This window comes from Polyodon spathula, chromosome 1 (genome assembly GCF_017654505.1).
Source record: "Polyodon spathula isolate WHYD16114869_AA chromosome 1, ASM1765450v1, whole genome shotgun sequence".
In the NCBI taxonomy this organism is placed as follows: domain Eukaryota; kingdom Metazoa; phylum Chordata; class Actinopteri; order Acipenseriformes; family Polyodontidae; genus Polyodon; species Polyodon spathula.
The window spans coordinates 22,867,634-22,882,185 of NC_054534.1; the positions used below are offsets into that span (position 1 = coordinate 22,867,634).

A 14,552-nucleotide genomic window follows, 5' to 3' on the forward strand; every position below is an offset into this window, starting at 1 on the left:
ACGACACTGGATTTAACGAAGTGGTACTGGCAGATACCCCTGACTCCGGAATCTAAAGAGAGGACCGGGTTTACGATTCCTTTGTGTTTTACCAATTTGGGAATATGCCCTTTGGGTTGCACGGAGCGCCAGCCACTTTCCAGTGGATGATGAATCTCATTTTGCAGCCCCATCAGCAGTACGCCGCTGCTTACATAGATGACGTGGTTATCCATAGTGAGGCTTGGCCGAGTCATCTGTGTAAGGTAGCGGCAGTGTTGCAATCCTTGCGGGAGGCTGGGCTCACTGCTAATCCAAGGAAATGTTCCATTGGGAAGAGTGAGTTGGACTGTTTGGGGTATTGAGTAGTGAGTGGCCAGATCAGAACGCTGATTGCAAAGGTGAAAGCCTTGGATGACTGGCTGATCACTATGACCAAAACCCAGATGCGCTGCTTCTTGGGATTAGCGGGCTACTATAGGAAGTTCATCCTGAGCTTCGCTCCCTTAATGGACCTCACCTGGAAAGATGCCCCAAATACAGTCCAGTGGACTGAGCCATGTCAGAAGCGAAGGTTTCTCGCTCAGAAGCGAAGGTTGTGTAGCAAGCCAGTGCTGTGCAGTCCTGATTTCAGCAGGCGGTTCACCCTGCAGACGGATGTGTCATAGACAGGTCTCAGGGCAGTGTTGTCGCAGGAGGTGTGGGGAAGCAAGCACCCGGTCATGTACTTCAGCAGGAAGCTCCTTCCCCGTGAGAAAAACTATAGTACCATTGAGAAGGAGTGCCTTGCGGTAAAATGGACAGTCGAGTCACTCCTGTACAACCTCCTGGGGCAACACTTCACTCTGGTTACAGATCATGCCCCGTTAGCATGGCTTCACCAGATGAAGGACAACAACGCCAGGATCACACGATGGTACTTGGCGCTACAGCCCTATGCCTTCAGGGTAGTCCGCCGAGCAGGGAAACTGCATCAAAACACAGATTTTCGAATGGACTGGTGGGGGGCAGATATGTAGCAGGGAGATCTCGCCCTGCTACATATCCGCCCCCCACCAGTGCTGGCTATCTTACGCGTGCACGATCCTACAGAGGTGTGTGGTCTCTCCTCTCCGAGTGGTCAAGAGGCGAGCCTTTAGGGGGGTCACTAGACCTATAAAAATAACCCTTTGCTATTTCGGTCGGTCTTGCTCTTTTAGGAACGGACAGCGGGAGTTGTACTGACAAACAGAAACAAACCCTGGATTAAAAACCATAATAGAATGCCAGTGTCTGGAGAAAGAAAAGGGGCAAACAAACATGGCTGAGGAAGAGAGCCACTGCCAAATAAATTATTATGTACCCAAGTGGGACGTGTAGAAGTAGCTGGGGAGGTCTGGACAACCCGAGAGTTATAGCAAGGTAATAGCAAAGCACATATAATACCAGAGCCGGATTGAATAGTGGCGGCTACGGAGCACTGCCAGGGGCAGCACCTTTTATTTGTAGGTTTAATACTGTGTTTTATTTATGCTTTTGGTTATGGAATATTATTTTCAGCACTTACATGTGCACTTGAACTGTGACTGTTTCTACCTGAGTTGGTAACCCTGTAGGCCTGATTACCGATGTCGGTATTCAGGCCATGGACAAGAGCTCCCTCTGTGGACAAAAATAAATCAGTACAACCCAGTGCCGTTTAAAAAGAAGCTTCTGTCTCCTGTGTCAGTGAATTCCCCACAACCCTTTCACAGGGAGTCCATTTTGAAGGAGCTGGATAAGCCTGGTATTTATGATTTATTGCCATATATGTTGAAATACTGTCAGAGAAGACACTCAATTTCATGTTGATGAATATGTACCAGTCTTGACCATAGCTTTGTCAATAGCAATTTTTAATAGTTGTGCAGATCTGGCAGTTTTCAAACCTGTTGCATCACCTATTTGTCGCTTCTGGTGTATATGGTCACGTTGCTGCGAAAGTGTCTTGTCGCCCAATGAAAAATCACATCACATCTGTTGTGTGGCAGCCGTTACACTACGGTACAAGTACTATTACGGGCCTCTGTATTAATATCAAAGGAGATAATCAAAAAATGAGATCCAGCCTGGCGCAGTACAGCTGTCTGATAGCTTACACTCTAATCAAGCATTTGTCAGCGTAGAGACACAGCAAGCTCAGCTCAGTATATTATGTTCTTAATCATTATTTAATACCGTTTCAGCATAATGGATTTGTAATAGAAAGTTACTAACAAACGTACTGTTTTAGGAAAAGAAATTACTGTTGTACACCTAAAATCCGATGGCCATTTTTATATGGGCCTCAGGACACATAAACAGATTTAAAATAACAATAACCATAATAATATACAGATTTCGAAGGTTAAGTTTTAATTACTTATCTGTCTTGAGATTTTCCATCCAATAACAGTAAAACTGTTCTTGGGGGAACTGCAATCTAAGTCATGGTGACCCAGTGAACTTCATGGCATCTGACTGGTTGAGCTCAGAAGCTATATCTTTACTAAACATCTGGATTTTTTTAATTTGTGCATGAGCATTTTTTGCGAGAAGTAATTTCACATACTTTGAATGATAACCTTTTCAAGACACTGACATTTGGTTGGCTCACTGCTTGAAAACAGTCTGATTTTGATTAAGCAATGCATGGATATTACAGCTATGGTTAAAAGTTTTGAATTACCCCATATAATTAACTAATTTGCTTCATAAAGTCATGAAACCTGCTGATTAATGTTATGTTAACATATTGAATTACATACTGCTTCATAGTTTTCCATATACAAATTGAAAAATGTTTTGAAAACCTAACATGAAATACTGTAATACTATTATGGCTTCTGGTAGACTTCTGCGATATCATTTTGTAGTTTCTCTGATTACATGACGTTAAGTAAGAGCTAAATTATGTTCACACACACACACACACACACACACACACACACACACACACACACACACACACACACACACACACACACATATATATATATATAGTGAAGTAGCAGGGAGAGGGACAGATTCCTCCCTGTCTAAAATAGGTGGAAATGTATGTTTTGTTTAAAGTTAGTTCTGCTGAGTTGGTAATTGTATGTAAAGTAGCAGGGAGAGGGACAGATTCCTCTCTGTCTAAAACAGGTGGAAACATGTGTTTTGTTTAGGGTTGGTTCTGTTGCTTGGTATTTGTTTAATTGTTAATTATCCCCCTGCACCTGGCTGTCATTGTAAATTAGAGCCAGGTGCAGGGTATTTAAAGAAAGGGATTTATGTGAAATGCCTAATCTGTAAGAGACTTGCAGCTTTGCTTGTCTTGCTTTTTGAACTGTGTTTTTGTAGCACCTTTCTCCAACATATCACAAGATAGATTATGTTGTAAGCCTACTGCAAATGGGCTGAAAATATCGATTAATGTTTTATTTCTTCACTTGTCTTTAGATTCTGACGCTGTCATTGAATTGGTACCTTCTTTTTTTTTTCTGGGACTTGATTGAGTTGCTTAAAGTACACATTGTACCCTGGACAGAATGAGTACAGTTGACAGTATTATTAAAATTGAACTAAACTAAACTTCCGAAATCCTTAACCTGCCAATTCAACAGAGAGCTGTTGAAGTTTTTACATTTATTTTTACCTTGTATTATTAAGCCATGCTACAAGTATGTTTTTGATGCTCTGTTATTTAAAATTCTGGAAAACAACTTTTTTTTAATAGGATGTGAGTTTGTTCTAACTAGTTGAAACTTTGTCTTCTACATTCTAATGAATTAATTACAATTCCAGGGTTTATTAACATGTTGTTTCAATACAGTTCATGTAATTGATCATTAAGCTTAATAAGTTAGAAAGTCCCTACAGTAGAAACAGCTGTGTGCCCTGAAGTGAGACATCTTGTTCGATAGATTTTCTTAAAATGTATTTCTGTCGCTTTAGCTAGATCAGTGTTTCCTGGAAAGTGTAGCACAGCTGCAGACTTTGGTGCATATTACTGTATTTCAAATTACCCAGTACTTGCTCATACCAATTATAGCCTGTTCTGTTATTTTTGATGAGTTATAATGCAATGCAAATTAATAAGGAAGTAGGAACAGCTAATATTAAAGATTATGTGATATAGATGTTTTGCATAAAGCAGAAGCTGCGAAACAGATTATTTAAATGTGAGAAACAGCCTTGGCCTTGCTTGTTATGTTGTGATCCCATACTGTTTTGTTTTCTAGAGTGTATTCTGCTTGTATGTTTTGATTAACATTTCTTTATTGTACTGTTTCTCACCCACCCCTGTGTTATTGCTCTATAACAATGTGTAACAAAGTACTACTGTACCTTGTATTATGCTTGTGTCTGAAAAATAGAATGGACAGATTTATCAAGTATTTTTTTTTTAACTGCAGTACTGTTACACTGCTGAATGGTTAGATAGACCACTGCTTTTATGACACACGGCTATTATTTTTTAAGTGAAAAATCCAAAACAATCCTGGGCGTGTGTATGTATATATGTGTGTAATAATATATAATATATCATATATATATATATAATATATATATAATATATATATATATATATATATATATATATATATAAAAAAAACTGAAATATCTTGCTTGCATAAGTATTCAACCCCCACACATTAATATTTGGTAGAGCCACCTTTCGCTGCAATAACAGCATTAAATCTTTTGGGTAAGTATGTACCAGCTTTGTCGGAGTGATTTTGGCCCATTCTTCTTGGCAGATTTGCTCCAGGTTGTTCAGGTTGGTTGGACGACGCTTGTGTACTGCAATTTTCAAATAGAATCACAGATTGTCAATGGGATTGAGATCAGGACTTTGACTGGGCCACTGTAGGACATTCACCTTTTTGTTCTTGAGCCACTCCAATGTTGCTTTGGCCTTGTGCTTGGGATCATTGTCCTGCTGAAAGGTGAATTTCCTCCCAAGCTTCAGTTTTTTAGCGGACTGAAGCAGATTCTCTTGCAGTATTTTCCTGTATTTTGCTCCATCCATTCTTCCTTCAGTTGTAACAAGATGCCCAGTCCCTGCTGATGAGAAGCATCCCCACAGCATGATGCTGCCACCACCATACTTCACTGCAGGGATGGAGTGTCCTGACGCATGGGCAGTGTTAGGTTTGCGCCACACATAGCGCTTTGAGTTTCGACCAAAAAGCTCTATCTTGGTCTCATCTGACCACAAAACCTTTTCCCACATCACAGCTGGGTCACTGTCATGTTTTCTGGCAAACTCCAGACGTGCTTTCAGATGGTACTTTTTGAGTAACGGCCTCTCTGTGGCTTCTCTCACAAGTCTCCTTCTTGTTTTAAGCGCTGAATTTTGTGGGACAGCCTTTTCTTGGTAGTGCCTGGGTGGTGTGATGCAGCTTCCACTTCCTGATTATTGATCCAACTGTGCTCACTAGGATATCCAAACACTTGGATATTATTTTGTACCCTTTCCCTAATCTATGCATTTGTATTACTTTATCTCTAACTTCTGTAGAATGCTCTTTGGTCTTCATTTTCCTTCAGATTCACAGCCTTACCAATGATCCTTCAACAGTGGGGTTTTTATCCAGAAAATGTGACAGCAACTTTAATGGTTCACAGGTGGAGGCCAATGGTAAATTAATTGTGTCCTCGTTAGGGCAATTTCTTTCATCGGTGCAAACTGGGAGCTTCCACAGCACAGGGGTTGAATAATTATGCAAGCAAGATATTTCAGTTTTTTATTTTTCTTTAAAATATTTCCTAACATAAAACCAGTGTCACCTTACAATAATTGATTCTGAGTTTCAGTGTTTAAAAATAAAATATCGAACAGAACGAAATTTCAATGTACCATTTGTAATTCGGTAATATGAGAGAATTGGTCAGGGGTCTGAATACTTGTTGCAAGGCACTGTGTGTGTGTGTGTGTGTGTGTGTGTGTGTGTGTGTGTGTTATATATATATATATATATATATATATAATATATATATATATATATATACACACACACAGAAAGTCTACACCCCCTTTCAAAATTTCCACCCTATGTTGCCTTATAGCCTGGAATTAAAATGCATTAACATAGTTATTTTTTTCATTTGCCTATACATCCTACCCCACAACTTCCAAGTGAAAAAAATATTCTAGAAATTTGTAGAAAGTTAATTAAAAATAAAAACTGAAATAGCTTGGTTGGATAAGTGTCCAACCCCCTTGTAGTAGCAATCTTAAATTAGCTCAGGTGTAACCATTCGCCTTAAAAATCACACACCAAGTTAAGTGGCCTCCACCTGTGTTAAATTGTAGTGATTCACATGATTTCAGGATAAATTTAGCAGTTCCTGTAGGTTCCTTCTGCTGGGTAGTGCATTTCAAAGCAAAGACTCAACCATGAGCACCAAGGTGCTTTCAAAAGAACTCTGGGACAAAGTTGTTAAAAGGCATAGATCAGGGGATGGGTATTAAAAAAAAAAACTCAAAGGCCTTGAATATCCCTTGGAGCACGGTGAAGACGATTATTAAGAAGTGGAAGGTGTATGGCACCACCAAGACTCTGCCTAGGTCAGGCCGTCCCTCCAAACTGGAAGACCGAGCAAGAAGGAGACTGATCGGAGCTACCAGGAGGCCAATGGCAACTTTGCAAGAGACTGGTCAAAGTGTGCATGTGACAATATCCCAAGCACAAATCTAGCCTGTATGGTAGGGAGGCAAGAAAGAAGCCATTACTCAAGAAAGCACACCTTGAATCCCGTTTGAAGTATATAAAAATAAACACACAGAAGATTCTGTAGCCATGTGGCAAAAAGTTTTGTGGTCTGACGAAACTAAAATTGAACCTTTTGGCCTAAATGCAAAGTGTTATGCTTGGTGCAAACCCAACACAGCGCATCACTCAAAGAACACCATCCCTACTGTGAAGCATGGTGGTGGCAGCATCATGTTATGAGGTTGTTTTTCTTTGGCACAGAGACTGGGGCACTTGTCAGGACAGAAGGGAAAATGAATGGAGCAAAGTGCAGAGAAGTCCTTGAGGAAAACCTGCTGCCTTCTGCAAGAACGCTGAAACTGGGATGGAAGTTCACCTTTCAGCACGACAACAACCCAAAGCACACAGCCAAAGCTGGAGTGGCTAAGGAACAAAAAGGTAAATGTCCTTGAGTGGCCCAGTCAGAGCCCCGACCTAAATCCAATCGAAAATTTGTGGCATGACTTGAAGATTGCTGTCCATCAGTGCTCCCCAAGGAACTTGACAGAGCTTGAACAGTTTTGTAAAGAAGAATGGTCAAATATTGCCAAATCTAGGTGTGCAAAACTTGGTCGAGACCTATCCCAACAAACTCCCAGCTGTAATTGCTGCCAAAGGTGCTTCCACCAAGTATTAACTTGGGCTGGAGACTTGTTCAATTATGATTTTTCAGTTTTGTATTTTTAATATATAATTTTTTTCTCAATAAAAAACTTTTTTCCCCTTAACAGTTTGGAGTATGGTGTGTAGATAAGTCGAAAAAAATCTGATGCAACAGAATGTGAAAAAAGTTCAAGGGGGTGTAGACTTTCTACAAGAAATTCCCTTGAAGTGCTTAATTAATCATCATGACTGGATTTGTTTAAAAGAGGGACTCATGATGATTTTTTTTTTGTTTGTTTTGCGAAAATAAAATGTATTTTAGACTGACTATTAATACACAGTACCGTAGTGCAGTGTGGCAAAGTGCCCGCCCCTGTGTATATTTTGTGTTATGTGTTGCGTTTTAATGTTGGTGTATAGTCATCGGTACATGGGCTATAAACGGGTCTGTGTAACACGAGTGTTTAAAATGTATATTTGTATTTAGGCACGAGGATTGCACAGCACTTCACGTGCAAGTAAAAAGTAATAATATGTGAGCACGGGGAATTGCACTTTATTAATTCACGTGCAGTTGTACCGCGACTGCAACTGAATGATTGATTAGCAGTCGAGTCTCGGTACAGCTGCATGAAAGCAGCATGTTTTCACCCACTCGGGGTTGTGTGTTCGGTGAGTGGAGAACAGGATTGGAGACGGAGGTAATACGAATAATAATAATAGTAGTCGTAGTAGTCGGAAAATATCTGCTCACCGTGTTTTGTTTGGTCCGTTTTGTTTGTTTATTTATTTTGGCAAATGTGCCGTGTCCTGTTTTTGTGTTGTTACAACTGTTTATTTTCTGTCTGTCTGTTTATTTATTAAATACTTAGCGCAAGCAAGCGCTCAGCTCCACCAAAATCCATCTCTCTCTGTTGCTTATTTCCTGGCTCTGGTCTGACGTCATCCACTCAGGCCTTCTTTGTGACATGCAGTCATGTAACTCATCATTTAGCTGGTATCTGTACTGCTGTATTTAGGTCAAATCTAGCTGGGTGAAGAATACCTGGCAATACTGATATTTTTGTTTTGTCTAAGTCTAGGATATCATTTACCCAATGACTCATTTTAGAAAAGAGTCTTGGAAATATGATTCAAGTGTAACATTTTACACAGAAATTTGATCTACTTTAGAATGGGCTACTGAGAAGTGTGACACTGTGCCATCATTTCCTTTCTGTATCCCACAGTGGTGGCTTGCACTGTTCTAACATTGCTGTGGATGGCGTTGCTTTTTTTTTTTTTACTGGATTTGAATAAAAAGCAGTACAGCAAATTGTTGGTTTAAGCAGGTACAGTATAACTAATGAATATACTGTAGTATGCGTTTTTGACAAATGGCCATTTACATAGGCCAATCCACAAAAGCATTTTAAAGATTGCTTGAGTCAGATTGTACCACTCCTTGCAGCCTTTGGAATTCAGCAAGTGCAGCGTAACAGTCCGGTCAGGCTAGTTTACACCTACGTCTCAGTGCAGTCTATCACTACTTTATTAGGTTGAAATTACCTTTTCAACCAAGACATTTGTTAACACAATTATAGAAGGCTTGACTGTACCAACACCTGCAAAAAATGAATGTTCAACAAAGCAAGTTATTGATGGCTGGATTATTTCTGTTCACAGCATATGGTAGAATTTATAAGAAACAGAGTCAAGCAGGCATTTGTCTACTCGATGTACCTTATAAGTGTTACCTGATCATTTTGATTGAGTGTTTTGAAGTTCTGGATAACAATATAATTCAAAATGTTTGTGCACATAAGTGTATTGAGTTCTCATAATTAAAGCTCATTCTTTTTCCTCATGAAATAGTCCTCTGATCTTCATTCATTGCGGTGAAAGATGAAGAGGAATCTACTTTGATTGTAGTATTTGAGGTGGGGTTGGGTGTTGGGAATTTGGAATGATTTATGAATTGTTGGAAACCTATTTAGCAAATAGTTACGTGTTAAAATTAGGGTATTATGTTCTAATATTCACATAATATTTATTACAAATGATTTCACACAAAAATACAATAATATATGCATTATCAATAAATAGGTATCAGATTGGTTTGTGTGAAAATCAATCTGCTAATGTACTGTAAATGTTCCTGTTTTTATTTTCATAAAAAAATCACATTTGGGAATCTTCGCCGCCTCCATGGTTTTAGCTGATAATATTTCAGAAATTGTTTGCGTCCAGCTTCATTTTTTTCAATGTTTTAAAACCACAGGCAACAATAAGTGTACTTTTCACACTGACATGTGAACTGCTGTCATAGTTTGGTCATGTTTTTTACACAGAGAATTGTGAGGGTATGGAATCAACTCCCCAGTAATGTTGTTGAAGCTGACACCCTGGGATCCTTCAAGAAGCTGCTTGATGAGATTCTGGGATCAGTAAGCTACTAACAACCAAACTAGCAAGATGGGCCGAATGGCCTCCTCTCGTTTGTAAACTTTCTTATGTTTTTATGTGACTTTTTTTTTTTTTTTTGAGTGATAAACATTCTATTCTCATTTAAGTTGCATTACTTGTGTTGAAAGTCTCAAATGTAATTATATATAATTGTTGCCTTTTATTTTGTATTTGTTACAATAGTGTGAATCTGTTGTAAAATAGTTTTTTTTTTTTTTTTTTTTTTTTTTGCAGGTGCTGATCTGAAGGAGAGAGCAAAAATGCACCCAAGTGAGGTTGGGCCATTTGTGTCTAAAGCCAGAGCTCTCATGAATGATCTAGGTCAGTAAGCCTTTTATTACATTGTGTTTTATTGTTATTAAGAACAGGTTTGGGAAAATCTAAAGTCAAAAGGTATATAACTGAAGTTTTCATAGATCAAGATGTTTAAATCACAAAAAATAATATTAAATAATTGTTTTACCATAATCCGTAAGTCTTTCACATAGGAAAGTGTGAGACCTACGAATTGACAATAATTCATATCAAGTGTAAATACCTGGAATTCTTTTAGCCACCAATTTTTTAAAAAATAATCTTATTAAACTATTTAGTTTTTCAAAGCTTACCTTTTTAAGTCTAAAATCATTCTCATAAATATGGCTAAGTTGCTGCAGATGTTATCAATGTTATAATGAAGAGTCACCTTTGCAGTGCTGCTTAATATAGAAACACATATTAACGTTCTATTAACGATTAGGGAGGCAGTCTAAACAGAACTCTGTGATCAGATATTGCAGTGTATTTGTATTGTGTGAGCTATGAATGTGAAGTGAGTGTTTCCTGTCTCATGAGCAGGCAAAGCATTCCATTAAATATGTTTATCTAATATAATCTGACGCTTACTCCAGTAGGTAAAAGATGTTGGACATTAATCTCCCACTCTTAAAAACAAACTTCTATAAGTCAGATTATTTTTTAAATTCCATTTCATTTGTACTTCAGTTGATGAGTATTTGAATTGTTTTGCTAAGCAGAGCAATTGCAGAGTAGAGTTTGAACTGTATCTTTTTGCAAAGTACTTGGTGCACCTTGTCGGATAGCAGTTCACCGTTGTTTTACCGCCAGTCAGTCTGAGTGCATCATTTCTCACCATCTAAACTTTTTATGCCAATTTCTGCAGTGGCTGTCCTGTTGTCCTTAACCAGCCCCCGAAAATCAGTAACAGCATAGTAGCCTGATAGTCGTATCCTCATCTCCTCTTTACTGTGCTGCACAAGAAGTTCATATGCCTGCCTTCTCTCTATTTCACAGAATGCCTTTCTCTACTTTTATTTTGGTCTCTTTGTTCACAGTTTGATTGCTACAGTCACCTGTTTTCTGTACTTGTGCAAGGTGTCCTTTTCTGTTTAACACCTGTTCCATAATTATGAGCAAACATATGAAGGCCCCATTTGCTGAAACCACATATAAACCCAAGATCTCATAAAGATAGTGTTGGTGGTGTTAAAATATTTTAGCAAGATATTCCACAAGTGCAGTGGTACCCCAAATTCTATCCATTTACTACCGATGCAGAATGACTGGGGGTTTGTAAAAGCTGTCTTGGCAGTCATGGTTGCAGAAACCCATTCTTGGGGTAAAATGTGGACCAAGAAATCGATTTATCTGTTGCTGGTCATGCCACCACAGTCTTAATGAAAAATTGTTTATAATTTCACTATTCAACCTTTCCAAAAGAAATCCCTTGTCATTAAAGCACAGTGCAAAATATGACCCTTTATCACTAAATAACAGTGTTGGACTGCGGGCAGAACATTGTTTGTGAAGTAGGTAGAAGTTTATTAAGATATAAGTTTCAACATGAACATGCTTCTTTTAACCTAGCTATTTAGAGTTGATGAGAACAGCTTTGCAAATAATCGGTTCTAAATGTAGCCGTCTCTGCTTTTCAAATGAATTTATTTGTGCATTCCTTATGTTGCAGTAGACATTTGGTGTGCATTCTGGAATAAATGAAAGGGATTATATTTTATTAAATAATAATTCCTTGCAGTTCCATTCGCTTTGCAAGTTTAACAGAGAAGACAGGCAAAGTGAGACAATTCTTTAACCCAGTATGGTGCCATGTAATATTATTTAAAATAATGTTTCCTGCTTTCATAACTGTACATGTGAGATATATGGAAAAGCTTTATGGAATTATTTCATTATATGTAACCCCTTTTAAAATGTGCTAATGCTCAGTGTAATTAAATACCATTTTTTTTCGGGTTTTTTTTGTCTGCATGTAGAAAGTATATCTATCTGTATTAGGGGTATTTGTAGATAAAAATGTTCAACAGTCTTGATTCCTTTTTGTGACTGAAAATAAAGGATTGCATGGACGTGACTGTTGTGTAGTGGGTGACAATGTTTTAATATCCTGTGATCCAGGGTTATAACCCTGTTTCCTGTTTACTAAACTCCGCTTTCTACATGGAAGTTAGATAAGATTGGTTCATGAAATGTGACCTTGGATTAACCTGGCCAACAGAGGCAGATTGAGCTTGCATCGTCTTTTTGCTTGTTTTATGCATCCCTTTTTTAATACCATACATGATTGCTGTAACAGATAACCGTTTTCTGAGAAAAAACATTCAAATAAAATGATGCCCTTGCGTTGGGTAGTCTTTTGCTAAATAGAACGGCTGTGCAGGTTTCCGAGTAATTCATTTGAACCTGTTAAAAGTGGTGAGATATTAATTAAAATTGATAAAAATCTTTTTAATAATATGTTAATTACCCAACACAAACCAAAGCTTTCCCTTGTCTACACAGCGATTGAGTACCAACCAGTAACAACCTGATAGTGGGATTTAATATAGAACCTGTTGCGATAAAGCAAACTAAAACCACTTCTGTGATTTACCTTTCTTTTAATCGTTTGATAAAAACAGTTTTAATTCTACCTCCAGATTTTCGCTTTGTCTTTTCCATAGAAATGCGTCTCCCATTGTGATCAAGATTTCTGCAGTGAATTGTGGGATAGTATTATTTGGCAAGATTAAACCCCATTTGCTCTATGGCAGTAGAAATGTTAGCGGAAAGAAAATTCACTTCCATGCAACTTTTAAATCACGCAATCGGGATGTTCAGGAAGTTCAAGGGAATTGTGAAAATTTGAGTAGTTTACTGCCTGGAAGGACATTTTAATTGGTTAAATTAAATAATTTAGAACTTAAATCAATTATGAGGCCAGCTGGTAACCCTACCAGGCATGTGATTTACACAAGTTTTCATTTATATACTACTGATCTTTACAACTACTGTTTACAACTACTTCTGGAACCAAGAATAGAATCTTCTTTTTCTAGATTTGTGATGTCATCACATTGCATTTAAAATTACATGTCATTTAAAAACCTCATAAAACTCTTCAAAAATGCAGGCAACTCGTTTTCTATTTTTTTATGTTTTCTATGTTTAAAAAATATTAAAAAGATGAAAAATGTGAAACGCAATTTAAAATTAAAAAATCATTTGAATTCTAGTAACTTAGTTTAAAGCTGATGTCATGTGACAAGGTGGAATCCGTGCTAAAGTTAGGTGAACATATCGTTTCTTTGTCATCAGGCATCAGCCTTCAGGTTCTAACAAAAACACACTTCAGTTTGATGCAGAAGTGATAGAATTCAGTAACAGAGCGGAATTCTCAAAACTCACAAAGTATGTAACACCAAGAACGTTACTTAAATTGCCTGCATTCCCAACAATGTGTTCTTATTCTGTGTCATTTTTATTTGGTGTTCAAAGTCATTCTTCTTCTATCAGCTGCACTTTAGATGGCTTCCCATCAGAAATACTGGGTTTTGGAGAGGCAGCATTGCTTGAAAGGCCTCACATTTAAATTGGAACAAATACAATTAAATACATTGTGAGGAAAAGAAGCTGTGATGATATAGGTTGGCTTGAATCCCTCCAATACAGTGCCATACCATCTTTGTAGCCACAATGGTTTATTCAGAATTCTCAAACAAGTCCAAAAAATCTACGCAGCTTTTAAATTCCCATTGGCTTCTGATTTAAGTGTTACAAGGCCAATTAAAAATAAATAATGTCGTAAATATGCTCAGGTAGATTAACAAGCAGGGAAATTAGCTGATTAAATCAGATGGGTTGCTGCTTGGGTAAAATGAAATCTTTTTTTGATTGTATGGGAAACATCTTGTGTAAAGTTTGGTCAATTTGAAAAAGCTTAAGTTTTAATCACTTTTATGAAGGCACACACTGAAGCTGCTAATTATAGGTTGTACCTTTTAATTTTGATGGCTTTTGAATTAAATCACAAAGAGTAAACACCAAAAATTGGAATCTAAAATCTCAATTAGGAATCGTTATGTTCTGCTTGCCTGATTTCAAAATATTGTAATACATTGCAAATGACCAAACATTTAGCATAAAAAGATCAAAAAGGATCAGACATGTACAGAGGTTCTGTCGACAGAAAGGGTCAAGTTACAATATAGCTGTGATACAGTACAAAAACAGGCATGTTAATTGACTCAATTGAGACTTATTTTAATGCTTGAATAGATTTCAATTTAATAAAAAGGGTCGTGGTTTCCTGACAAACTTGCGAGTGCAGATTGTAAACTTGCTGTATATTTTACTCCACATGTAACTAATTAGTTTTATATTAAATACAGACAGCTGGTGTTAACGAATGGTAAAGTGTAATACAGATGGTGTTAAAAATAAAAGTAGAAGAAAAATTATCTGTAGCTGATGGCAGTGTTTTACATCAAAGCATATTAAATCCATCGAAAC

At 37.6% G+C, this 14,552-nt stretch overlaps 1 protein-coding gene across 4 annotated transcripts in view; it reads left to right on the forward strand.

Annotated features, from left to right (window-relative positions):
* Positions 1–14,552, forward strand: part of LOC121315703 (methylglutaconyl-CoA hydratase, mitochondrial-like) — a 93,774-nt gene that overhangs the window by 19,776 nt on the left and 59,446 nt on the right. For all 4 annotated transcript variants that reach the window (XM_041250063.1, XM_041250055.1, XM_041250046.1 and 1 more), the window contains exon 4: positions 9,999–10,085. In XM_041250063.1, the coding sequence (XP_041105997.1) occupies positions 9,999–10,085 (87 nt within the window). The remainder of the gene's footprint in view (positions 1–9,998; positions 10,086–14,552) is intronic.